The sequence below is a fragment of the Nicotiana attenuata genome, unplaced genomic scaffold, assembly GCF_001879085.1.
Source record: "Nicotiana attenuata strain UT unplaced genomic scaffold, NIATTr2, whole genome shotgun sequence".
NCBI classification, from domain to species: Eukaryota; Viridiplantae; Streptophyta; class Magnoliopsida; order Solanales; family Solanaceae; genus Nicotiana; species Nicotiana attenuata.
The window spans coordinates 6,551-31,669 of record NW_017676034.1 but is presented as its reverse complement, the minus strand read 5'-3'; the positions used below and the strand labels follow the sequence as shown (position 1 = coordinate 31,669).

The 25,119-nt window shown below is 40.7% G+C and overlaps 1 protein-coding gene and 1 long non-coding RNA gene across 2 annotated transcripts; one reads left to right on the top strand and one right to left on the bottom strand.

Annotated features, from left to right (window-relative positions):
• The first annotated feature begins 18,235 nt into the window (after positions 1-18,235).
• LOC109220688 lies at positions 18,236-20,733 on the top strand. The gene is made up of 3 exons (XM_019385146.1): positions 18,236-18,751; positions 18,886-20,282; positions 20,454-20,733. The coding sequence occupies exons 1-3, from the start codon at positions 18,236-18,238 to the stop codon at positions 20,731-20,733; spliced, it is 2,193 nt and encodes a 730-aa protein (XP_019240691.1).
• Positions 20,734-23,270: 2,537 nt separating this feature from the next.
• Positions 23,271-24,603, bottom strand: LOC109220689. Its single transcript, XR_002067143.1, has 2 exons — positions 24,508-24,603; positions 23,271-23,477 (listed from the first exon to the last, which is right to left on the bottom strand). It is a non-coding gene; the product is annotated as an uncharacterized LOC109220689 (long non-coding RNA).
• Positions 24,604-25,119: the final 516 nt, after the last annotated feature.

Here is a 25,119-nt window from a genome sequence, read left to right as displayed (position 1 = left end):
GGTTAGACCAAACACTTACCTCGATGCCTCGAACATAATTCATGCTTCAATTATAGCTTTACCCCTTGATTCCACCACCAATTCGTTCGTATCTAATCACAAATTACTTAATTACATCAATAAACGCTAAATGAATCAATTTGATTGCATAAAATGAATTTCCTAAAGTTTTACCCAAAAATTCCAAAATCACCCCATGTCCCACGTTGTCAAAACCCGAGGTTCGAACCAAAACCCGACTACCCATTCCCCCCACGAACCCAAATATATGATTTGTTTTGAAATCGGACATCAAATTGAGGTCCAAATCCCCAATTTTAGAAAAACCTAAGTTCTACCCAAAACCCCCAATTTCACCCATGGAAATCTTTGATTTTAAGTTGAAAATATGTTAAATGATGTTAAAGATTGAAAGAAATGAGTAAAACCAACTTAGAAAATATTTGGAAGAAGTCTTGTTCTTGGAAAATCGCCTAAGTGTGTTTGCGTTTTGAAAGAATGGTGAAAATGGTTCAAAATTCGACTAAGTATGAAAAATGCAAGTTGCAGATATGGGAAATGCGAACTGTGGTTCGCAATTGCGAACCCTGCAGGTATGGGAATTGCGAGATAAAGTTCGCATTTGCGAACACTGCCCAGAACTCCGGGCTTCGCATTTGCAAGCCAAAATGTCGCATTTGCGACAGGCTCTACTTCGCATTTGCGGACCAAATGGTCGCATTTGCGACCCAGCTACAGGACTTCCCTTCCTCGCATTTGCGATGCCAGGCTCGCATTTGCGAGCTTGCATTTGCGAGACCTGCTTCGCAAATGCGAAAATTGCAGAACTGAAGATACCAAATTTTCTCTAAGTTCAAAAATGCACTCACGGCCTATCCAAAACTCACCCGAGCCCTCGGGGCTCCAAACCAAACATACACACAACCTCAAAAATATCCTACAAACTTATCCATGCGATCAAATCGCCAAATTAACATCATATACATCAAATTAATCCTCAAAATCCATGATTTCTTCCAAATTTCATAAAACATCAAATTTTCCATTTTGAGTCCGAAACACGTCAAACGACGTCCGTTTTCAACCAAACTTTACAGAAATATCTAAAATCACATATAAGATCTGTACCGGGCACCGGAACCAAAATACGGGCCCGATACCAACACGTTCTATTCAATTTTCATTTCAAATTTCCTTAATAATTTCAGAAAAACAATTTTACTCAAAAATTCATTTCTCGGGCTTGGGGACCTCGGAATACGATTCCGGGCATACGCCCAAGTCTCATACTTTCCTACGGACCCTCCGGGACCGTCAAATCACGGGTCTGGGTCCGTTTACCTAAAATGTTGACCGGAGTCAAATTTATTCATTTTAGCATCAAAACTTAGCCTTTTTCATAGAAATTCATATTTAGACTTTTCGGCTACGCGTCCGGACTGTGCACGCAAATTGAGGCGACCCTAAATGAGGTTTTCAAGGCCTCGGAGGTATAGAATGAATAAGAAAATAAGTGATGACCCTTTGGGTCGTCACACTGGTTATTGCGAAAAATGTTTGGGAAATGCGAACCTTGTAATTGCGAAGAAAGTTTGGGAAATGCGAACAAGCCTGGTAATTGCGAAAAATGTTTGGGAAATGCGATCTTGGGAATTGCGAAGAAAGTTTGGGAAATGCGAAGTCTGCAGGCCTGCAATTCCTTAAATCCAAAATTTCACCCCGTGGCCTATCCAAAACTCACCCTAGCCCTCGGGGCTCCAAACCAAATATACACACAACCTCAAAAACATCCTACGAACTTTTTTGCGCGATCAAATCGCCAAAATAACATCATAAACATCGGATTAAACCTCAAAATCCATGAATTCTTCAAACTTCCTAAAACATCAAATTAGCATTTAAGGTCCGAATCACGTCAAATGATATCCGTTTTTCATCAAATTTCACAGAAACATCTAAAATAATATATAAGACCTGTACCGGGCACCGGAACCAAAATACGGGCCCGATACTGTAACGACCCGGCCGGTCATTTTTGGAATTTACGCCCCGATCCCCTATTAACTGCTTTCCCCAAGTTTATTTCTGCTATTTTGAATTGCCGGGATGTACGGTCTTGAGTTTCGGAGAGTTTTGGGACACTTAGTCCCTAAATGAGAGCTTAAGTGTTGGAAAACTGACCATAGTCAGAACAGTGTGAAGACGGCCTCAGAATGGAAATTCGATGGTTCCGTTAGCTTCGTTAGGTGATTTTGGGGTTGGGAGCGTGTTCGGAATGTGTTTTGGAGGTCCGTAGCTAATTTAGGCTTGAAATGCCGAAGTTTGAATTTTTGAAGTTTCCGGTCCAATAGTGAGATTTTGATCCGAGGTTCGAAATGGAATTTCGGAAATTGCAGTAGCTCCGTCATGTCATTTGGGATGTATGTGTAAAATTTCAAGTCATTCGGACGAGGTTTGGTTTGGTTTTTGATCGAAAGCGTGTTTTGATAGAATTTGAAGTTCTTAGGCTTAAATCATTGGTTAATCCGAGTTTTCGACGTTGTTTTAGGTGGTTTAATGGTTGGTACAAGTTTGAATGATGTTATGGGATATGTCCATAGGTTTGGTAGAGGTCCAGGGGGCCTCGGGTGTGTTTCGGGTAACTCAACGGAGCATTTTGGAGTTGTGAAAAGTTGCAGAAAATCCTTCAACAGTTGCAGGTCTAATTCCTTCTTCGCGTTCGTGACGCTCCAATCGTGTTCGTGTAGCTCTGACCTTCTTCTCCTTCGCGTTCGCGTCCTCCTCCACGTGTTCGCGTAGTGTAATCTGGGAGGAGGACAAATTTGTTCATCGCATTCGCGTGACTCTTGTCGCGTTCGCGTGACTCTTGTCGCGTTCGCGTAGCACTGCCAGTCCAGGCCTTCGCGTACGCGTACCATTCCACGCCTTCGCGAAGGGCAATTTTACAGCCTTCACTTTTTCTTCTTCGCGAACGCGAGCCTACTTCCGCGTTCGCGATGCATTAAATGACTGGGCAGTTATAAACACTTCAAAACCGAGGGTTAGCCATTTTTATCAAAACACAAGCTTGGGAGCTCGGATTTGGAAGAAATTTCGAGGGATTTTCGAGGGCAATGACTGGGTAACGATTCTCTACTCTCTTATGCTTAAAACCCACAAATCTAATCACGAATTCCTCCTTAATTTCGGATTTTTGAATGAAAAACGGGTAAAACTTCATAGACCAAAGTTGTTGAGTTTTGAGTGGGTGTTTGACCTCCGATTTGAGAGATTTTTATATGGTTAGACTCGTGAGAGTACGAGGGTTCTGAAAATGTAAAATTTATCCGATTCTGAGACGTTGGCCTGAGGTAGGGCTGTCAAATTTGGCCCAAGCCCAAATGACCCGCCCAACCCGCCCAAGGTTGGGTTGGTTATTGACCCGCCCATTTATTGAACCTAGCCATCTTGACCCAACCCATCTCAACCCATTTAAAGTTGGGCTAATTTTTAGCCCAAATTGATCCATGAGTAAGTTTGTCAAAATATCTTAGAAATAATTCTATTTTTTGTTTAATATTTTAAATATGACCATAACAAAAGCAAAAAAGCCTTACTTAGTAATTATACAATTTATAAGAAAATAACACATATTAATTAAAGTTTAATAAGAGTTGGGCGGGTTGGGTTATGACCCGAATTTTAACCCATCTTGACCCAACCCATCTTAGCCCAAGTAACTTTTGGGCGGGTCATTTGACCCGCCCAATTATTGACTCAACCCATTTTGACCCGCCCAAAATTGACCCAACCCGCCCATTTGACACCCCTAGCCTGAGGGGCGTTTTGGTCATTTTACCTAATTTCGCATCTTAGCTTTGAATTAATAGAATCAGTTGCTTGAGATGTTATTTACGATATGTAATTGAATTGAATAGATTTGGGCCATTTGGAGTCGGATACTCGTGGCAAAAGTGTGGTTTCGAGTTGATTTTGGAGCCGGTTCGAGGTAAATGGCTTGTCTAACCTTGTGTGGGGGACCTTTCCCCTTAGGATATGATATTTGGTAATTGAATGCCTTGTACGTGAGGTGACGAGCGCGTACTTGAGCTAATTGTTGAAAAATCCAGTTTTACTTTAAATATCTAAACTGAGTTTCTTTCTTATCTGCTTAATTTTATTTGCAATTGAAAACTGTGTTAGCCAGAAAGGCATGCTTAGTTGTTCTAAATTGTCTATTTGTTCAAGTTGCCTTGTTTCCACTACGTGAAGCATGTTAGGCTAGAACTACCTGTTGCCTTGTATTTTTGGAGCTTCATTCTGAATATTCTTCGTGTTGTGACTGCGTATTTGCATTGGGACTACGGATGTGGGATTCCGGTAGCTCCCCCCCCCCCTTTTTGTTTGTTTACTTTGGGACTGCGGGTTAGATTCCCGATAGATCCCCCTGCCTATTTACCTTGGGACTGCGGGTTCGATTCCCGATAGATCTCCCTGCATATTTACTTTGGGACTGCGGGTTAGATTCCCGATAGATCCCCCTGCACATTGACAGATGGACTACGGGACGGTATCCCGGGAGATCCTTCGGATATATACATATGATGGACTACGGGACGGTATCCCGGGAGATCCACTGGACAGTTGAGAAAAAGACTACAGGACGGTATCCTGGGAGATCCTCATTGTTACCATTGGTATTGAGCTGTACATATTCCGTGTTTACTCCGTTCCTTGTGTAATTGTTATTGCTTTGATTAGCCTGTCTTATTCCATTTCTGTGTGTACTCATTATTACTGCTTGTTTTCATACTGTTAATTCATATTATATTGTTTAACCTCAGTAGGGCCCTGACCTTCCTCGTCACTACCCAATCGAGGTTAGGCTTGGCACTTACTGAGTACCGCTGTGGTGTACTCATGCCCTTTATGTGCATGTTTTTCATGTGCAGATCCAGGTAGCTCTACCCAGGCGTACCATCCTCGAGGCGGAGAGATCTAGCAGAGACTTCGAGGTACATCTGTCGCGTCCGCAGAACAGGAGTCTCTATCTTATTCTAGCTATAGCAGTTAGCTTTTCCTTTCGTACTGTTGTTTTAGACATTCTGGAGTTAGAGCAGTGTATTACCTTCCGTTAGCTTGTGTTCCCGTGAGTTTCTGGGTTTTGGGATGATATTGTATACTTCCGCGTTTTTGAGTTGTATATGCCAAGTGGCATTTATATACAGTTTTCCTTCTACCTTGTTTAGTTTAATTAATTGTTTCCGCAAGTTATGTTATTTCCGCATTGTTAGGCTTACCTAGTCGTAGGGACTAGGTGCCATCACGACGTGTTCACGGAGGGCGAACTGGGATCGTGACAAGTTTCATAGGAGTCACGGGACACAAGCCGCTTTATTAGAGTCTCGTTGATCGGTACGGAGACGTCTGTACTTATCTACGAGAGGCTATGTAACCGTTAGGAAAATTTCACTTCATTTGATTCCCTGTCGTGCGAGATTTTGGACATCACAATCCTAAACTCCTGCCTTCTATTCTCTCACAAATGGTGAGGACACGTGCTACTCGAGATGATCAGGCACCCGCGCCCCCTACTGCAGCTGTTAGAGGCCGGGGCCGGGGTAGAGGCTGAGGACGCGCGTGTGGTGCAGCCAGGGTACCTGCGCGAGCTGCCGCCGAGGTACCACCAACAGACCCAGCCGGAGTTCAGGCACCCGACACGCCTACTGCCACTACTACTCCAGCCCTTCAGGAGACTTTGGCTCAGTTCCTGAGCATGTTTGGTACGTTGATTCAGGCGGGATTGATTCAGGTTGTACCGACTACTTCACAGGCCGGGGGAGGGACCCAGACCCCCGCCGCCCCCACTCCAGAGTAGTGAGTCCCCATTGGTCAGGTTCCAGGTGTCATGGCGACACAGCCTGTGGTCCCAATTCAGCGGGTGGTGAGGACCTCTCGCCGAGTAGGGGACAGGTGGGTCCAGGAGAGAGAGGACAGACGAGGTCAGGAGGGAGAGTATAGAGGAGTGAGTAGACCTCGTAGATGGGAGAGACCCGATGGTCCTTATTTTGAAGGAATAGTACGGCATGGTAGGGGTTTTGTGGGTCAGCCAGCTCAGTTTGCATCTCAGATTTCACACAGAGTTTCAGGTGTTCAGGGGTCTCAGAGTACCCGTACTGCACAGTTTCCATCCCCACGTCGGCCGCGAGTTTGCTTTGAGTGTGGCGACATATAGCCATGTGGTGAGGTATTGCCCTAGACTTGGGAGGAGTGCACCTCCACAGACTTCTCAGCCACAGCGTGCCCCGCGGAGTTCTCAGGCTATGGTTACAGCCCCAGTTGCTACCCCACCTGCCCGTACAGAGGTTGTTGCCTCCGCTTCTGTCGTCACAGGTACTATCATGGTTTGTTATAGAGATGTACCGATTCTATTCGATCTAGGCTCCACTTATTTTTTTTATGTGTCTTCTTATTTTGCTCCGCATTTGGGTGTACCTCGGGATTTCCTTGAGTTTCCCTGTTTATGTTTCTACTCCTGTGGGAGATTCTCTTGTTGTGGACCGCGTTTATCGGTCGTGTTTGGTTACTATTCGTGGTTTTGAGACCAAAGCCAATTTATTGTTACTCAACATGGTTGACTTTGATATTATCTTGGGCATGGACTGGTTGTCGCCCCATTATGCTATTCTCGATTGTCACGCCAAGACCGTGACGCTGGCTATGCCAGGTATTCCGCGTGTTGAGTGGAGTGGTACTTTAGATCACACTCCCAGTAAAGTTATCTCTTTCCTTAAGGCTCAGCGTATGGTCGAGAAGGGGTGTGCCACTTATTTAGCTTATGTGAGAGATGTCAGTGTTGATACCCCTTCTGTTGATTCGGTCCCAGTGGTACGGGATTATCCCGATGTGTTTCTAGCTGATCTTCCAGGCATGACGCCTGATAGAGATATTGATTTTGGCATTGATCTGTTGCCGGGAACTCAGCCCATTTCCATTCCTCCGTACCGTATGGCTCCTCCTGAGTTGAAGGAGTTGAAGGACCAGTTACAGGAATTGCTTGATAAGGGTTTTATTCGACCCTGTGTTTCACCTTGGGGTGCTCCTGTCTTGTTTGTGAAGAAAAAAAGATGGTTCTATGCATATGAGTATCGATTATCGCCAGTGAACAAGGTTACAGTGAAGAAACCTTATCCTTTGCCTCGTATTGATGATCTGTTTGACCAGCTTCAGGGCGCACAGGTGTTTTCTAAGATTGACTTGCACTCAGGTTACCATCAGTTGAAGATTCGGGAGCCAGATATCCCGAAGACTGCCTTTAGGACTTGGTATGGTCATTACGAGTTCCTTGTTATGTCATTTGGGCTGACCAATGCCCCAGCAGCCTTTATGCATTTGATGCACAGTGTGTTCAGCCCCATATCTTGACTCGTTCGTCATGGTTTTCATAGATGATATTCTTGTATACTCCCGGAGTCGAGAAGATCATGAGCAGCACCTGAGGACCGTGCTTCAGACCCTGGGAGAGAAGAAGTTATATGCAAAGTTCTCAAAATGTGAGTTTTGGTTGGATTCTGTGGCATTCTTAGGCCACGTGGTATCGAGTGAGGGCATTCGGGTGGATCCGAAGCAGGTGGAGGTCGTGCAGAGTTGGCCCAGGCCGTCCTCAGCTACAGAGATTCGCAGTTTCCTTGGCTTGGTGGGCTACTACCGTCATTTTGTGGAGGGGTTTTCCTCGATTGCAGCCCCTATGACTAGATTGACCTAGAAGGGTGCTCCATTTCAGTGGACAGAGGAGTGTGAGGCGAGCTTCCAGAAGCTCAAGACAGCTTTGACTACAGCCCCGATGTTGATATTGCCAACTGGTTCGGGGTCTTATACGGTTTATTGTGATGCCTCACGGGTTGGCCTTGGAGTGGTGTTGATGCAGGACGGTAGGGTGATTGCCTACGCGTCCAGACAGTTGAAGATACATGAGAAGAATTACCCTGTCCACGACCTTGAGTTAGCTGCTATTGTTCATGCTTTGAAGATCTGGCGCCATTATTTGTACGGTGTGCCTTGTGAGATGTATACTGACCATCGGAGTTTGCAGCACTTGTTCAAGCAAAAGGATCTAAATTCGCGCCAGAGGAGGTGGTTAGAGTTGCTGAAGGATTATGATATTACTATTCTGTATCACCCAAGCAAGGCCAATGTGGTGGCGGATGCCTTGAGTCGCCGGGCAGAGAGTTTGGGGAGTTTGGCATATTTACCAGCTTCAGAGAGGCCTATGGCGATGGATGTTCAGGCCTTAGCCAGCTAGTTCGTGAGATTGGATCTTTCGGAGCCCAGTCGGGTTCTAGCTTGTGTGGTTTCCCGGTCTTCTTTATTTGATCGTATCAGGGAGCGGCAGTATGATGACCCTCATTTGCTTGTCCCTAAGGACAAGGTTAAGCATGGTGATGCCAGAGATGTGACCAATGGAGATGACGGGGTATTGAGGATGCATGGTCGGATTTGTGTGCCCAATGTTAATGGGCTTCGAGAGTTGATTTTAGCGGAGGCCTATAGTTCGCGGTATTCCATCCATTCGGGTGCCGCGAAGATGTATCAGGATTGAGGCAGCACTATTGGTGGAGGCGGATGAAGAAGGATATAGTGGGATATGTAGCTAGATGCCTCAACTGTCAGCAGGTGAAGTATGAGCACCAGAGACCGGGTGGGTTGCTTCGGCAGATAGAGATTCCGGAGTGGAAGTGGGAGCGGATCACCATGGACTTTGTAGTTGGACTCCCACAGACCCCGAAGAAGTTTGATGCCATTTGGGTTATTGTAGATCGGCTGACCAAGTCCGCTCATTTTATTCCTATGTGTACTACTTATTCATCGGAGCGGTTGGCGGAGATTTATATCCGGGAGATCGTTCATCTGCATGGTATTCCAGTTTCTATTATTTCGGACAGAGGTACTCAGTTTACATCGCGGTTCTGGAGAGCCGTACAGCAGGAGTTGGGTACTCGGGTGGAGTTGAGCACGGCATTTCACCCCCGAACGGACGGACAGTCCGAGTGCACTATTCAGATTCTTGAGGATATGCTCCGTGCGTGCGTGATTGAGTTTGGAAGATCTTGGGATCAGTTCTTTCCATTGGCGGAGTTTGCTTGCGACAACAGTTATCAGTCCAGCATTCAGATGGTGCCGTATGAGGCTTTATATGGCAGGAGATGCAGATCTCCGGTGGATTGGTTTGAGTCGGGTGAGGCCAGGTTATTGGGCACAGAGTTGGTTCAGGATGCATTGGAGAAGGTTAAGGTAATTCAGAATAGACTCCGTACAGCCCAGTCCAGACAGAAGAGCTACGCGGACAAGAAGGTTCGTGATGTTTCATATATGGTCGGAGAGCGGATTCTGCTTCAGGTTTCGCCTATGAAGGGCGTTATGAGATTTGGGAAGAAAGGGAAGTTGAGTCCAAGATTTATTGGCCCTTTTGAGATATTGAGGCGTGTTGGGGAGGTTGCTTATGAGCTTGCCTTACCTCCCAGCTTGGCAGGAGTTCATCCGATATTTCATGTTTCGATGCTCCGGAGATATCACGGTGACCCGTAGCACGTGTTGGATTTCAGTTCAGTCCAGTTGGACAATGATCTATCCTATGTTGAGGAGCCAGTGGCTATATTGGACAGGCAGGTCAGAAAGTTGAGGTCAAAGAACATTGCTTCAGTAAAGGTTCAGTGGCGGGGTCAGCCGGTCGAGGAGGCTACCTGGGAGACCGAGCAGGATATGCGCAGCCAGTACCCTCATCTTTTTACTACTTCAGGTATGTCTTTATGCTCATTCGAGGACGAACGAATGTTTAAGTGTGGGAGGATGTAACGACCCGGCCGGTCGTTTTTGGAATTTACGCCCCGATCCCCTATAAACTACTTTCCCCAAGTTTATTTCTTCTATTTTGAATTGCCGGGATGTTCGGTCTTGAGTTTTGGAGAGTTTTGGGACACTTATTCCTTAAATGAGAGCTTAAGTGTTGGAAAACTGACCATAGTCAGAACAGTGTGAAGACGGCCTCGAAATGGAAATTCGATGGTTCTGTTAGCTTCGTTAGGTGATTTTGGGGTTGGGAGCGTGTTCGGAATGTGTTTTGGAGGTCCGTAGCTAATTTAGGCTTGAAATGCCGAAGTTTGAATTTTTGAAGTTTCCGGTCCGATAGTGAGATTTTGATCCGAGGGTCGGAATGGAATTTCGGAAGTTGCAGTAGCTCCGTCATGTCATTTGGGATGTGTGTGTAAAATTTCAGGTCATTCGGACGAGGTTTGGTTAGGTTTTTGATCGAAAGCGTGTTTTGATAGAATTTGAAGTTCTTAGGCTTAAATCATTGGTTAATCCGAGTTTCCGACATTGTTTTAGGTGGTTTAACGGTTGGTACAAGTTTGAATGATGTTATGGGATATGTCCATAGGTTTGGTTAAGGTCCCGGGGGCCTCGGGTGTGTTTCGGGTGCTCAACGGAGCATTTTGGAGTTGTGAAAAGTTGCAGAAAATCCTTCAGCAGTTGCAGGTCCAATTCCTTCTTCGCGTTCGCCTAGCTATGACCTTCTTCTACTTCGCGTCCTCCTCCACGCGTTCGCATAGTGCAATCTGGGAGCAGGACAAATTTCTTCAACGCGTTCGCGTGACTCTTGTCGCGTTTGCGTAGCACTGCCAGTCCAGGGCTTCGCGTTCGCGTACCATTCCACGCGTTCGCAAAGGGCAATTTTACAGCCTTCACTTTTTCTTCTTCGCGAACGCGAGCCTACTTCCGCGTTCGCGATGCATTAAATGACTGGCAGTTATAAACACTTCAAAACCGAGGGTTAGCCATTTTTATCAAAACACAAGCTTGGGAGCTCGGATTTGGGAGAAATTTCGAGGGATTTTCGAGGGCAACGACTGGGTAACGATTCTCTACTCTCTTATGCTTAAAACCCACTAATCTAATTACGAATTCCTCCTTAATTTTGGATTTTTGAATGAAAAATGGGTAAAACTTCATAGACCAAGTTATTGAGTTTTGAGTGGGTGTTTGACCTCCGATTTGAGAGATTTTTGTATGGTTAGACTCTTGAGAGTACGAAGGTTCTGAAAATGCAAAATTTATCCGATTCTAAGACGTTGGCCTGAGGGGCGTTTTGGTCATTTTACCTAATTTCGTATCTTAGCTTTGAATTAAATCGTAGAATCAGTTGCTTGAGATGTTATTACGATATGTAATTGAATTGAATAGATTTGGGTCATTTGGAGTCGGATACTCGTGGCAAAAGTGTGGTTTCGAGTTGATTTTGGAGCCGGTTCGAGGTAAGTGGCTTGTCTAACCTTGTGTGGGGGACCTTTCCCCTTAGGATATGATATTTGGTAATTGAATGCCTTGTACGTGAGGTGACGAGCGCGTACTTGGGCTAATTGTTAAAAAATCCGGTTTTACTTTAAATATCTAGACTGAGTTTCTTTCTTATCTGCTTTATTTTATTTGCAATTATAGACTGTGTTAGCCAGAAAGGCATGCTTAGTTGTTCAAAATTGTTTATTTGTTCAAGTTGCCTTGTTTGCACTACGTGAAGCATGTTAGGCTAGAACTACCTGTTGTCTTGTATTTTTGGAGCTTCATTTCTGAATATTCTTCGTGTTGTGACTGCGTATTTACATTGGGACTACGGATGTGGGATTCCGATAGCTCCCCCCTTGTTTGTTTACTTTGGGACTACGGGTTTGATTCCCGGGAGATCCCCCTGTACGTTTACTTTGGGACTACGGGTTAGATTCCCGATAGATCCCCCTGCCTATTTACTTTGGGACTGCGGGTTCGATTCCCTATAGATCCCCCTGCATATTTACATTGGGACTGCGGGTTAGATTCCCGATAGATCCCCCTGCACATTGATAGATGGACTACGGGACGGTATCCTGGGAGATCCTTCGGATATATACATATGATGGACTACGGGACGGTATCCCGGGAGATCCATTGGACAGTTGAGAAAAAGACTACAGGACAGTATCCTGGAGATCCTCATTGTTACCATTGGTATTGAGCTGTACATATTACGTGTTTACTCCGTTCCTTGTGTAATTGTTATTGCTTTGATTAGCCTGTCTTATTCCATTGCCGTACTCATTATTACTGCCTGTTTTCATACTGTTAATTCATATTATATTGTTTAACCTCAGTAGGGCCCTAACCTTCCTCGTCACTACCCAACCGAGGTTAGGCTTGGCACTTACTGAGTACCGCTGTGGTGTACTCATGCCCTTTCTGCGCATGTTTTTCATGTGCAGATCTAGGTAGCTCTACCCAGGCGTATCATCCTCGAGGTGGAGAGATCTAGCAGAGACTTCGAGGTACATCTGCCGCGTCCGCAGACCAGGAGTCTCTATCTTATTCTAGCTATAGCAGTTAGCTTTTCCTTTCGTACTATTGTTTTAGACATTCTGGAGTTAGAGCAGTGCATTACCTTCCGTTAGCTTGTTTTCCCGCGAGTTTCCGAGTTTTGGGATGATATTGTAGACTTCCGCGTTTTTGAGTTGTATATGCCAAGCGGCATTTATATACAGTTTTCCTTCTACCTTGTTTAGTTTAATTAATTGTTTCCGCAAGTTATGTTATTTCCGCATTGTTAGGCTTACCTAGTCGTAGGGACTAGGTGCCATCACGACATGTTCACGGAGGGCGAACTGGGGTCGTGACAGATACCATCATGTTCTAATCAAATTTCATTTCAAATTTCCTTAAACAATTTCAGAAAACAATTTCCTTTAAAAATTCATTTTTCGGGCTCGGGGCCTCGGAATTTGATTCCGGGCATACGCCCAAGTCCCATATTTTTCTACGGACCCTCCGGGACCGTCAAATCACGAGTCCGGGTCCGTTTACCCAAAACGTTGACCGAAGTCAAATTAACTCATTTTATAGCCAAATTTTACCAATTTTCACAGATTTTCATATTTAAGCTTTCCGGCTACGCGCTCTGACTGCGCACGTAAATCGAGGTGATTCTAACGAGGTTTTCAAGGCCTCGGAAATACAGATTTTAATTTAAAAGGTCATCACAAATGCAGCAGCTAAGTCCAACCATCTCTTATCGATCATGTTTGAATGTTGCTCTGCTCTATTCTCCTCAATAAAGTAAGGATTCACGACACATAATTCTAGGTATGATAAGTAAGTGAATCCCTCAAAGAACTTTCATGTATTACAGAATTGCAAACTATAAATTTGTCTTCGTATGTCATTTGGTTGTCTGCCATTTTATTTTGGTTACACCAAATATGTACTTTAATGACTAAAGTAAGTTTTAATTAAGATGGGCATTTGGACAAAGCATATTTCCTGCATCATTAATTGTGTGGAACAAAAGCAAGGCTCTCTTAACTAATAAAGAAATAATATCTTATTTTTTAGAACTATAATTTATCAATTTAAGATTTCTTTCACTTTAGATGTCATCAATGCTATTTTACCGTTGATTGAAGGGGAAATGACCTATTCTGCTCGAAGAATCTATTTTCTCCTAAGTTGCTTTCAATTTAGATGCCTAAAATTTATATCTTGGTCTCATATGAAGAAGAAGATTTATTGTACTAGAATAGAAGGACATCAGTTTCTTCCCAAAATTTCACATATTCTTAATTGCTCAAGATTATGATTTATCCTATCTTGAAGAGGACATCATGGGAAGAAATGGTACCTTCTTTTCAATGCAAAATCTGATTGTACGTGCATACATAGGCTTCACTGTGGTCATTTCTGGTACTGCTATAGTTTATGGGATATCAATAGTATTGGGATTCATTAACCCATCATCATCATATTTTGTTGATAGTGTTAGCTTTCTCATAGGACATTTAAACAGAAGAAACTCACTTTTGTGTGGAGAATGCAGCTGACAAAAGACTCAACTTTAGTCATTTATATGGACATGTCAACTCTTACTTTTCGTGCCTAAGAGTTGATCCATCATGAGTTGCCGCATAATACATTAGCTATTGCCATCCAATGAATAAACCAAACATCAAGCCAAACGTCAAAAATACACAGTAAGTAAATAGAACAACCTCTCATTCTCACATTTGTTGATTAGATGTCTACACTGCTGCCTTTATGTGCTACATTTAGGACCACAATCATTTATTTTAACAATTGCAAAGATGAGATTCATATATGCAATTCTTTTTCAGCAAATTTATGTAATGGCATTTACAGATTTATTATTGCTGCATTTAGGTGTATCTTGTACCATCTAGACGCTTTAGGAATTTTCGGCATTAATTTGTGGAATAAAATTTTAGATATATGATAGTTTCTTTTCTGAAAATTATAAATTATTTCATTACTCGGCACCTCTTCAATTTTGTTGTTGGTGTCTGAGTCACGCTTGTATCCCTTCATTTGGTAACTTTATCTAAGTATCGTTGGTGCTCCTAAATTGGATTTCTCTGTTCAACTAATTAATTATGATTTTATTTCATTTATTCCTGATGTGCTTATCAAGGTTATGAATTGTTGGAAGCTTATATGTTCCTTCTTCTTTTGTATTCTCATGAGTAGTATTGAAAAGCGATATATAGAAACAGATGGCTCCTGTAGTGAATCATTACTCAAGAAGTAAACATAAAGAGGATCATGCCAAAAAGAATCTTGCTTTGGCCATACTATTTAGATGGATAAATTGCCTCGATTGCATCTTCATATTTCATAATAAATCAGAATCTATTGTAATTGTAGGATATCTACCCTCTCTGAAGAGGTAAAAAATAGTAGTAGTTTCCCTTTGTTTGTTTGTACTACTAATAAAAATGTAAAAGGAAAATAAAAAAATTCAATTTATTAATGTGCTATGGATATAGCTGATATCTCATATTTCAAATTCTAACAGGTAAAAGAGCAACATAATAGATAGTCTGTAGCTTTTATCGCATTGCAGTAAGATTAGCGGTTAATTTTTCAACTCTGGCTTACTGATCTATAGTAGCTATCAGCATTAATACTCACATTTAATTTGAACTTGAAAAATTCTGTATAAGCTACCTCAGTGAATTCTAACGTGATTCTCTTTGTTAGGGTAGAACTGAAGAATCAGAGAACCCAAGAGATGATGCTTCAAGGAAATTGCGTGAAAGAGACTGGACAACATCGGTTGAAAACAATTGCACATGTCTATTTTGACTGAAACTTCTTTCATTGACCATGTATTATAATGTAACTTCTTTTGATTCTTGAGCATAGATACGAAGGAGCCAACATTTTTGCAATACAGTAGATGGCCGTCAATCAGGATATGTAAGTCTGTATATGACTTTAAGTGTAAACAAGAGTAGAATACATGTATTTCTTTGATAGTGACTCTGTTGGGCCCGTGCATAGCACGGGCAACCCTCATCTAGTATTATTAGTAACAATATGTAAGGGTTTAACTTAGTCTGCTGATCAGAGATGCATATTTTCTATTTTTATCTGGTCTTGTTTATAGGGATTCCTTCACATGATCCTCCAAAATAGGTCATAGAGAAAATTCCTTAATCCAATGGTTCAAACAATGTATCGGTTATTTTAAACAAAATTAATGTTTGTTTTAGTCGTAATAACCCCTAATTCTTTCATATTTTTTTTTTTCGATGAATGGGAATTTTTTGTCTTACCATACGCCGTCGTAACTGATCAAGTGTGCTTCCTTTCTCCTATTCTTACTTCGAGAAAAGAAATGCTAAATGGCGAACATGCTCGACTGAAAGAAGAGGAAAACTTAGCTCTTTATTTTTGGCACCGGCAAAATTTGCGCATAACGAACATATCATGCCTTCACATTGGATCAAATACCGCTAATTCATATAACAAATTAAAGGCCTTCCCAACATATGTTGCAACGTCTCGAATAGCTTGATCTTACTTCGTCTTTCCCTAAATAAGTCATCAAATTTGGCTAACTCTAGAATAAATATCTTCGAAAAAACCTGGAGAGGAACACCTCCTGGGGATAAAAGATATAAGGCTGAAGAGAGAGAACCACAAAAAGATCTTTGGTGTATAATCGTACCTATATAATCTCGAATGTTATCAGTTCCAGTATTAAACTAAACAATACCATGCAAGCAAAAGTTTCTAAATATTATGGAGATATAGAACAACATATAAGTTATCATGCTTGATGATCCAGTGGGCAAGCATATGCAACATATAAGCATTTGAGTCTTCAACAATTATTCTAATAATTACATATTTACTTTGTTCTATGGACGAATATGCAAGCATATGTTTCATGCTTGATGATCCAGTGGGCCAATTTTCTTTGTGATTGGGCCTCTGAACTTAGCTTTGTGTATTGGGCCCCTGAAGCCTGTGAATCGGGTTTCTCCAAGTTAGACTTAAATAACTTTGGTCTTGTTCTCCTCCTTCGAGATCTTAACATTAGCAATTGCACCAGATAATTTTTTACACGAAACATAATTATGTATAAATATAAATGAGAAAAATCACTAGAGTTTTAATAAATATTTAGTCCAAACCCATAATTGCAACAGTGAAATGAGTTTAACAATGAGAATAGAAAGATTGGCCCTATCAAGTTTAAATTTTTGATTTGTCTCCGAATCTGACACGGAAAAGCAAGGATAAGAAAGAGGAGCTGACCTACCATAGATTAATAGAAAGATAGAGAACATTTTAGTATAGCTATAGTACTACATATTTATTATATGCAAAAGCATTGTGCAGATATAAAATGAGAAACAAAACAGTAAAATTGTATGAATTGTTAGAGATAATAGTTCTATTGATTAATAATTACTGAGTAATGATAGGAACAGTATGTATTCTCTAATTATTCATTCTTTTCTTTCGGTATCATTTTTATCGATTTTATTGTAGGGTTACGACTAATGAATTTTATTATATTATCTTTTTGTTTGTTTAATAATGGTAAATGACTTCATTACACCCACTACTAGTGTTCGCTGCACAAAAGTTAAGACAAAACAACAAGCCGCCGGTCACAGACACACCAAATTGTTTGATTATTATTATGATAGTATTATTTGTTAGTAACAAATACCACATTCTTCAAAAGAATCCAACAAACAAACAGGCAAATAAGACAACATACCGTACCAAATATTTGAGCGCCTTTTACATTATTAAAAAGAACACTTACATTTCCATCTTAATCAATTAACCAATACTGATATGGAATCTACGCAATAATAATATTTCATCCGTTTCAATTTATGCGAATCTATTTAATTGGTTACGAAATTTAAAAACAGAAATGAAGACTTCACAAGCCATAACATATTTATGGCTATAATTCTTTTGAAACTTATGGTCAATGGCAGAATTATGATTTTTACTAAGGAGAGTAAAATAGAACATGAAATCATAAGCTCCCAAGCAGTGGGAGGAGCCAGGGCTCTGACCGCGTGCCTGTTGAAGAATGAGCCCGCGACTCATAGGCAATGGCTTGGTTAAGGGAACCCACCGGATGTCAAAATATAAAAAAAGTAAATATACACGAAATTAAGGAGGTTCGACACAAAGTAAATATACTCTTGTATGGTGTTAAACATACAAGATTATTTGTATGGCTATAACAACTTCTTACGGGTAGAATGGGAAGTTTAAATTAATTTATTTTCAAATTTACGAAGGGGATGTTGGACCACAACAGTATTATACATCTTCCACTTCAGCCCAACTCAAAGACACAGGCCCACTGGCCCATAATGACAATAACCCGGAAGACTCTATTAGTTAGTCATATTTATACTTGTAACATTATTTTAGCAATAGTCATTCTTTACTATATATATATATATATATATATATATATATATATATATATATATATATATATATATATAGTGGTAGGCTATTTTGTAAAGAGATTAGAGAACTCGGTTTATCTCTTTAAATAAAAATTCCCTTTTTCGATCTCTCTCATAACTAGGGTTCTGATTCGTTCTCTTCTCAAATTACTTCGTTTATTTGATTGTAACATGGTATCAGAGCTCGAAAATGGATAGATCGGACTGTCAGCTGCCGTCCGATGTTACCCTCGAAGGCTGGTTCTGATTTTTTTGTTCAATTCGTTGTGGTGGCCGGAGGCGGTTTTCTGCGGTATTTTCCGGTGAAGTTCTCTTTTGTTTCCTACACGAGACTTTTGCTTCTTCAAGTTGCTGAAGAAGACTGGTATTCTCTTTCAGTTCTGCATTTTTACTGCTGTGTGCCCTAATTTTCTATAAACCCTATTTTCAACATGGTGAACACCGACTCCTCCACTTCTGTTGCGACTGATTCTAATGCAAGTACTGTCGAACCTTCTTATCCACTATACCTTTATCCAACTGATAATTCTGGAACTGTTATTGTTGCTGATAGGTTCAATGGAATGGGTTATGGTAGTTGGCGTCGGGGAATGTTGATTGGCTTATCATGTAAAAATAAGCTAGGAATAATAAATGGAACAATTAGCAAACCTAATTCTAATTCACCACTATTTGAGGCTTGGTGCCGATGCAATGATATGGTGATTGCTTGGATTTTGAACAGTTTAGAAGCTAAAATTCGAGAGAGTGTAATGTATACCGAGTCAGCTGCCAAACTATGGAAAGATATAGAAAAACGTTATGGTCAACCTTATGGATCCAAAGTTTATCAAATTCGCAAATCTCTGTCTTCCATTTCTCAAGAAAACTCAAACATTGCTGCCTATTTCTCTAGAATCAAGAAATTGTGGGACGAACTAGCCTACTCTATCACCTATCCTAATTGTGTGTGTGGGTGTAAAGAAGCATTTCAGAAATTGGAGGAGGATCAGAAATTGCACCAGTTTTTAATGGGGTAGCAATGAATCCTCTTCCATGCATTGATACTGCATATTCTATGTTACTCACTAATGAAAGTTAGTGTGAGGCTCAATCTTCAGCGCCTTCCTTTTCTCCTGAGACTGCCTCTTTCTCAACAAATATTCAGAAATCATATCCTGGACCTGCTAATGCTGCAATGCAAAGCCCCTACCAACAGAAGGTTGTTTTTGAATCCAAAAAGCCTAATTTGGTATGCAAGTATTGCAAAAAACCTGGCCACACCATAGAAAAATGCTACAAACTGCATGGCTACCCTAATGGTGGTCCTCCTAACAGTTTTCAACCAAACAAATTCAAGAAGACTGCAGCTTATGCTCATGTATCAGATTCTCAGAGTGCAGTTACTCTTGATGCTCCTATCCCTGATAGTCTTTCTGAACAGTCTCCCAACAATAATCATGGCTTTACAAAGGAGCAATATGAGCAACTGTTGAACTTGTTCCATCAAACCAAGATCTCACCACAAGACACTACCATTTTTGGATATGCCAATTTTGCAGGTTTGGTGCACTGTCTTGATGTTAGAAACTGTTGTGTTTTTACTTGCAATGTGTCTAGATTAGAAGGTGATCCTTGGATAATAGATTCTGGTGCAACAAATCATATGACACCTAACAAATCTCTCTTAATCAACCTGAAACCCCTAGTAATTCCTTACTTAATGATCCTGCCAAATGGTTATAGGGTTAAGGTGACTTGTTCAGGATCCTTACCCCTGTCTAGTCATATAATTCTACATAATGTCTTGTTTGTGCCTTCTTTTCAATATAACCTGATTTCTTTACATCAACTTNTTTCTACTGGTGTGCAACCTGTTCCTCCTTCTTTTGATTTTGATATGTTTTGGCATCTCAGACTTGGTCAAACGCCTTTTAATAAAATGAAATCAATTTCTCATATTAAAGACAAGTTGTCCAAGAAACAGTTTTTTGTTTGTAATATTTGCCCTATGGCTAGGCAGCAAAGGCTTTCTTTCCCTGATAGTACTATTAAAACCACCAGCCCTTTTCAACTTGTTCATGTAGATTTATGGGGCCCTTATCATACTCAAACCTACAATGGTTTCAGATATTTTCTTACTATTGTGGATGATTTTTCAAGGGCCACTTGGACTCATTTACTTTCTACTAAGTCAAATGCCTTCACCCTTTTGAAATCTTTCATATTTTTTGTTCAAAATCAATTCAACTCTTCTGTTAAGACACTTAGGTCTGACAATGCATTTGAGTTGGGGTCTAGTGCTGAAGCTGCTTCATTTTTTTCCTCCAAGGGTATTATACATCAGACTTCTTGTCCACACACTCCACAACAAAATGGAGTTGTGGAAAGGAAGCATAAACATCTGTTAGAGACTGCTAGATCTCTCTTGTTTCAATCTAAGTTGCCTCTCAAGTATTGGGGGGAGTGTCTTCTCACTGCTACTTACCTTATTAACAGGTTTCCATCGCCATTGCTTAATCATAAAACACCTTATGATTTGTTGTATGGTCAGCCTCCTTCTTATTCTCACCTCTAAGTTTTTGGTTGTCTATGCTTTGTTGCTGTTCCTAAGCCTTATAGGGACAAATTTCAACCAAGGACTATTACTTGTGTTTTTCTTGGCTATAGTATGACTAAGAAGGCGGTGCTCAACTTAACCAAGCACAATGTATTTTTTTCTAGAGATGTTATTTTCCAGGAGTCTGTCTTTCCTTATACTATTTCTTCTCCCCCTACTTTCTTTCCTCCTTCCACCTCTACTTCTGCTGATTATTCTGTTTCTCCTACTATTTCTACTTCTTCTCCTGTTTATCCTACTGTCCCTACTTCTTCTACCTCCTCTTCTGGTGATCCTCCTGTTTATTTAAGGAGGTCCTCCAGACCTCATATAACCCTCCATCACACCTAAAAGATTATGTTTGCACAAATGTATCTGCTTCTATGGACTCTAATTCTACTTCTGATGCTTGCTTGTTTGAACCTCAATTTTACCATCAAGATGTGTCTAACCCTGCTTGGCAGGCTGCTATGTTGGTTAAATTTCAGGCTTTAGAGGCCAATAATACTTGGACTATAGTTCCTTTACCTTCTGGTAAAAAGGCTATTTCTTCTAAATGGGTTTATAAGGTTAAACAAAAGGCGGATGGTAGTATAGAAAGATACAAAGCTAGACTTGTCATAAGGGGGGATACTCAACAAGAGGGGATTGATTTTACTGAAATATTTTCTCCTGTTGTCAAACTTACCACTATTAGGTGGTTGATTAGTCTTGTTGTTAAGAAACATTGGACTATTTTCCAATTGGATGTGAATAATGCCTTTTTACATGGTGATTTGGATAAAGAGGTGTATATGAAGATACCTCTGGGCCTCCAGGTTGTTTCATCTGATTCTTCTGTTCCTCTAGTGTGTAAACTTAACAAATCTTTGTATGGCCTTAGACAAGCTTCAAGGCAGTGGTATGCAAAGCTCTCATCTGCTCTTCAGTCAAAGGGGTACATTCCTAGTAAAAATGATTATTCTTTATTTACTAAACTGGTTGATGGCTCCCTCACTATTGTAGTTGTTTATGTTGATGACATTTTGTTAACTGGTGATGATCATGTCAGACTTTCTGCCTTGAAACAATTTTTGGATGATCAATTCCGGATCAAAGACCTGGGAGAAGCCCACTACTTCTTAGGTTTGTAGTTTATTAAGCATCCTAATGGTCTGGTGGTCACTCAACAGAAGTTTCTTTTGGATTTACTTTCTGAGTTTCATTGCCTCCATGTTAGTTCTGTTGTTTTCCCTTTAGACATATATTGGCTGCTGATTCTGGAAACTTGCTTCCAGACCCTTCCTTATATAGAAAGTTAGTTGGCAAGTTGAATTATCTTCAACATACTCGGCCTGACATTTCTTACAGTGTTCAACACCTTAGTCAGTTCATGTCCCAACCCAGAGTTCCCTATTTTGAAGCTGGCCTACATGTGTTGCGATATTTAGTGGGTACATCTGAGTTGGGTTTGGTGTTCAATGACTCCTCTTCTTTTGAATTGACTGGCTACTGTGACTCTGACTGGGCCAGTTTTTCTTCCTCCAGGAAGTCTGTTAGTGGTTTTGTGTTGCTATTAGGAGGGTGTCCTATTTCCTGGAAGTCCAAGAAGCAGGCTACTATTTCACTCTCTTCCGCTGAAGCTGAGTACAGAGCTCTAAGGCATCTAGTTGCTGAAATTGTTTGGCTGGTCAGGTTGCTGGGTAAGTTTGGCATTTCTTCCGTCACCCCTGTTCCGGTGTTCTGTGACAATCGTTCTGCTATCCATATTGCTCGCAATCCTGTGTTTCATGAGCACACTAAACATATCGAGATTGACTGCCATTTTGTGCGTGAAAAGCTTCAGTCTGGCCTCATTACTCTACATGTTGTTTCTACCACTTCCCGGCTGGCTGATGTTTTTACTAAAGCGTTGCCTGGTGTTTCTCATTGCTCTTTCCTCTCCAAGCTTGGCCTGGTTCCCCATTCCAGCTTGCAGGGGGGGTTGGACCACAACATTATTATACATCTTCCACTTCAGCCCAACTCAAAGACACAGGCCCACTGGCCCAGAATGACAACAACCCGGAAGACTCTATTAGTTAGTCATATTTATACTTGTAACATTGTTTTAGCAATAGCCATTCTTTACACACATAGCATTCTTTACCTTGTATATATATAGTGGTAGGCTGTTTTGTAAAGAGATTAGAGAACTCAGTTTATCTCTTTTAATAAAAATTCCCTTTTTCGATCTCTCTCAGAACTATGGTTCTGATTCGTTCTCTTCTCAAATCACTTCGTTTATTTGATTGTAACAGGGGACATTCTTTTTCGAACAGACCAAAAAGGAAATATGTTCACATAAACTGATGGGGTAATAATTAGGTAATAACGTGTATACCACTACTAGAAATCAGGTGATTTCCGTCCGCAATTTCCGATCGAAATCGGTCGAAAATTGATAATTTCCGACCAAATTCCGACCGATTTTAATTGGACGAAAAAATAATGGTCTCAAACGTGTACCGACCGCAATTGGTCGGAAATTTCCGACCGAAATCGGTCGGAAACTTCAACGCGTTGACTGGCTGCCAAACTTTATTTTCGGTCAGAAATTATTAAATATTTGTTTTTCTAATTTGCAAATTCCGACCGAAATCGGTCGGAAACTACTAATTATTTTTTTTATTTGGATTTTCATTTTCCGACCAAATTCGATCGGAAATTTAAAAAAAAAATAATTTTATTTAATTAAATAATTATTTATAAATTGTTTCGGTCGGAAATTTAAATAATCTGGAGAATTTATTGAAAATTTCCGACCGAATTCGGTCGGAAATTATGAGTTTCTGGGCAAAAAAAAAGTGTTTTGCAATTGGTTTTCAATAACAAAATACTACAAACTAGAACTTAAAACAACCAAAACAGTCCTAAAATTATCATCCATGATCATATAATTCTAAAAAGTTAATACTATATTTGAGATAATATCTCATTACAAACTCCATAAATTAAAATACATATATAAAATAAAATCTATCCGAAATGAAAGTCTAAACGGAATACAAGAATAATTGTAATGTAGTCACTTTGTCTAATAAATTTACCCCCAAAGAACTTCCACATTCATGTACCTGTGAAACAAGAGTCATAATTTTAGTCATACTTTTTGATATTACGATTCAGGAAAAAAAAATTAAACATTAATCATAAAATACATATATTAATTAGTAAGATGTATGTATTCTACATTATTAACCTATGTATTCTACGTCTTCGGTCTTTTATGTAGACGTCAGAAGTCAGTAATGGGCCAACAGTAAACATGGAAAGAAATTGCTCGAGGACCAAAGCCGAAAAATCAACAGAACAGAGACATGGTTTGAAATACCCAAGCGCAACCTATAATTGAGGAGACCAAATATACTCTACCAGTTTCATACATTTTCAACTTCATTAACCTATGTATTCTTCGTCTTGTGTTTTCTATGTAGCAGACAGTAATAGACCAATTAAGAACCAAAATTGATAATGGAACTCCTGCAACTTATTTTAACGCAGTATCAGACACCAACTCTTATCTCAACCCAAAAGAGTGTAAAAAGAGATCAAGCAATCTAGTTGTTACAAAGCATTAAATTACTACCCGAGCAGGGTCTATTTCATATGAGTGAGTTTCTTTATCTTCAGTTGCAGCTGCCATACCTGCTTCATTTATGAACTCATCATGTCCACCTTCAATTTACTGATGGATTTGCTTACATTAAACCCATCCCATCTAGGCATCCCCTCGTTTATAACTAACCAATGAAGAGAATATGATTTTATTTGGTAGCATGAGTGTCACGACCCAAATTCACTACGGGTCGTGATGGCGTCGGACACCGTTGTCAGGCAAGCCAACTAACTCATCCATTAATTTCTCTTTTAATAATTTTAAAAATCTAAGAGTTTTACTTCCATTTTTTTTTTCATATACATACAACCTCTGTTTCAATTCAAATGAAGAGATAGCTAATAATACGCAACTTTCAAAGAAAAACCATTTCAGAACCCGGTGTCACAAGTGCATGAGCAACTACTGATAAGGACAATAAAATACAAATGTCTGTTCAAAATACAGTGGACAAAGAATGAATAAGTAAGGTACTGGAAGGGAACTACTCTAGCTGCGGGTCGTCTCGAACAATGCAGCTCACCAAGTCCCCAAATTATCCGTGCTGCTACCAAATGTGAAATATACCTGTGCAACAAAAATGCACAGAAGTGTAGTATGAGTACGTAATCAACGTGTACTCAGTGAGTATCCCGCCTAATCCCGAAGGGGTAGAGACGAGATGGCCAATTTCGACACTCACTAGAGGTCAATTATCAATATTCAATAATGCGAGAATAATCGTGGAGTCATATAGTAGTTCTAGTTCGGGAAGCCAGGAAAAACAAGAAAAACACCTTCAACAATAATCAAGGGCTTCAAGGTTTATTCTTTATTATCTTATCAGTTTATATCAAGCCACGTAGGGCCAATCCCACATTTACAATTTTCAAGTAACAGATAAACACGCGCAAATCATGCCGAGGTCGACGGCCCGCTCCAACAGAAATGTAAATTGTGCACTGCCGAGGGTCGAGCGGCACGAACCATAGATGCATCTATTCTCACCGAGGCATTCGGCCCGTTCCATAAATAAACACATACCCCGCTCGCGAATCATCCATGCGACGCAGGCACACGTAAAATACATGCTCAATCAGTCAAATAAGAACTTATCGGGG